We start from the raw sequence: 1,955 nt of genomic DNA on the forward strand, positions 1-1,955 counted from the left end.
CATCAGCCAGCGGACACTTCGTCTCAGGTCGCTAATTACGCAGGAAATTGCCCCAGCGCGCCTCAACGAGAGCTGCCGGCTGCCACCCCACGCTGCCCGTCTCTGCTGCAGGGATGGAGGTGATGGACAGCTGCCAGTTCTCCCCGTCCGAGCTATTCTATGACAGTTCCTGTCTCTCCTCCCCAGAGGGCGAGTTCCCCGAGGATTTTGAACCCCGGGACCTGCCTCCCTTCGGCGTCCCCGAGCCCCCCGAGCCCGGCTGCTCCGAGGAAGAGGAGCATGTCCGAGCTCCCATTGGCCACCACCAGGCCGGCCACTGCCTCATGTGGGCTTGCAAAGCCTGCAAGAGAAAATCCACCACAATGGACCGGCGGAAGGCGGCCACCATGAGGGAGAGGAGGAGGCTGAAGAAAGTGAACCAGGCTTTCGAGACCCTGAAGCGATGCACCACTGCCAACCCCAACCAAAGACTCCCCAAAGTAGAGATCCTGCGAAACGCCATCAGATACATCGAGAGCCTGCAGGAGCTCTTGAGGGAACAGGTAGAAAACTACTATCACCTGCCGGGACAGAGCTGCTCTGAACCGACCAGCCCCACTTCCAGCTGCTCCGATGGGATGGTAAGAGAGGGGCAAGAGCGATGGGGCTGTGGGGACCCCACAAAGGCCCGCGGAGAGTCCCCCTTCAGTCCAGCGTCGAGGGACCGGTCTTATGGGTATGGGACGGGCAGAATGCACCAGGACACTAGAAAAAGGCGTACAGGCTGCGTTAGAACAGGCCCGTTCTCTGATTTAACGCTAGGCACGCACACGGGCTTTCCGGGAATGCGGGGGGACACGGCAACGCTGCCAGAGGACACGCAGCAATGGCCCCAGCCCCCGGGGGCTCGTTCCTCGCGTCCCCCTACCCCAGCTTAGCGCGGCGCAGGAGAGGAGTGAGACGTGGGGCGGGGGCATAGACGGGGAAGGGGAGAAGCTCCCTGCCGGGGGGCTGCTGTCCCGCTCCCCTGCGGCACCAGGGCTTCCTCCCCGCTGGCTTTCAGGCACTTTACCTCCGGGGGAGCATCACACTGGCCTGGGGCGCAGTGGGGGAGGCCGGGCCGGCACTCGCCACTCGCTATCTTGCAGGCCGACTGCGGCAGCCCCGTCTGGTCGGCGAGAGGCAGCAGCTTCGACGCCGTGTACTGCTCCGAGATGGCCCACGGTAAGTCTGACCCGCCGGCAGCCGAGGGCACGGGGGGTGGAGGCGGGGGCCGAAAAAGCCACCTCGCTCCCCGTGGTGTTTCTGGGGGCCAGCACGGGAACTCTTTGTAACGCGCTGCCTTTCCCTCGGTTCCCCCATCCCGGCCGCAGGGTACGCCGCCGGGCAGAGCAGCGCCCTGTCCAGCCTGGACTGCCTCTCCAGCATCGTGGACCGCCTGTCTCCGGCGGAGGAGCCGGGGCTGCCTCCCCGCGACGCCGACTCCGTCTCGCCCAGCGCCAGCATCGACTCGGGGCCGGGGACGCCCGGGACGACGCCGCCCCGACGGACCTACCATGCGCTATGAGGGCCCGGGCGGGCCGGCACCCCGCGCCTCCCGCCGCCGCCGGGGCCGCCCCCTTCGGCGGGCCGCCTCCCGCAGACGCTTCTCTGGCGAGAGGGGCAGCCCCGGCGCTGCTTGCTCCGCCACAACCCATCGGGGCCGGGGCAAAGCGCCCCGCCGGGCCCGGCCCGGGGTCCCCCCGGGGTCGGCAGACCCTGGGTCTAGGGACAGCGCTGCCCTGGAACCCTGCTGCAAATAAAACGTGCTGTAAGAGAGCTGTCCGGCCTGATGGTTTTTTACGTGCGTGCCTTGGTATTGGGGAAGGCAGTGAGACCCGGCTGCGGGGGCCCTGTCAGCGACTGTGTTCACCCCCAGCCCAGCCGCGGTCACCCCCAGCTCCTGCCCGGCCCCAGCGGTCCTGGTTTATGGGATG

At 67.4% G+C, this 1,955-nt stretch overlaps 1 protein-coding gene across 1 annotated transcript; it reads left to right on the top strand.

Annotated features, from left to right (window-relative positions):
* Nucleotides 1–113: 113 nt before the first annotated feature.
* On the top strand, nt 114–1,546 carry MYF5 (myogenic factor 5). Its single transcript, XM_065665042.1, has 3 exons — nt 114–620; nt 1,128–1,203; nt 1,353–1,546. The coding sequence occupies exons 1-3, from the start codon at nt 114–116 to the stop codon at nt 1,544–1,546; spliced, it is 777 nt and encodes a 258-aa protein (XP_065521114.1).
* Nucleotides 1,547–1,955: the final 409 nt, after the last annotated feature.

Source organism: Lathamus discolor, chromosome 1 (genome assembly GCF_037157495.1).
Source record: "Lathamus discolor isolate bLatDis1 chromosome 1, bLatDis1.hap1, whole genome shotgun sequence".
Lineage (NCBI taxonomy): Eukaryota > Metazoa > Chordata > Aves > Psittaciformes > Psittacidae > Lathamus > Lathamus discolor.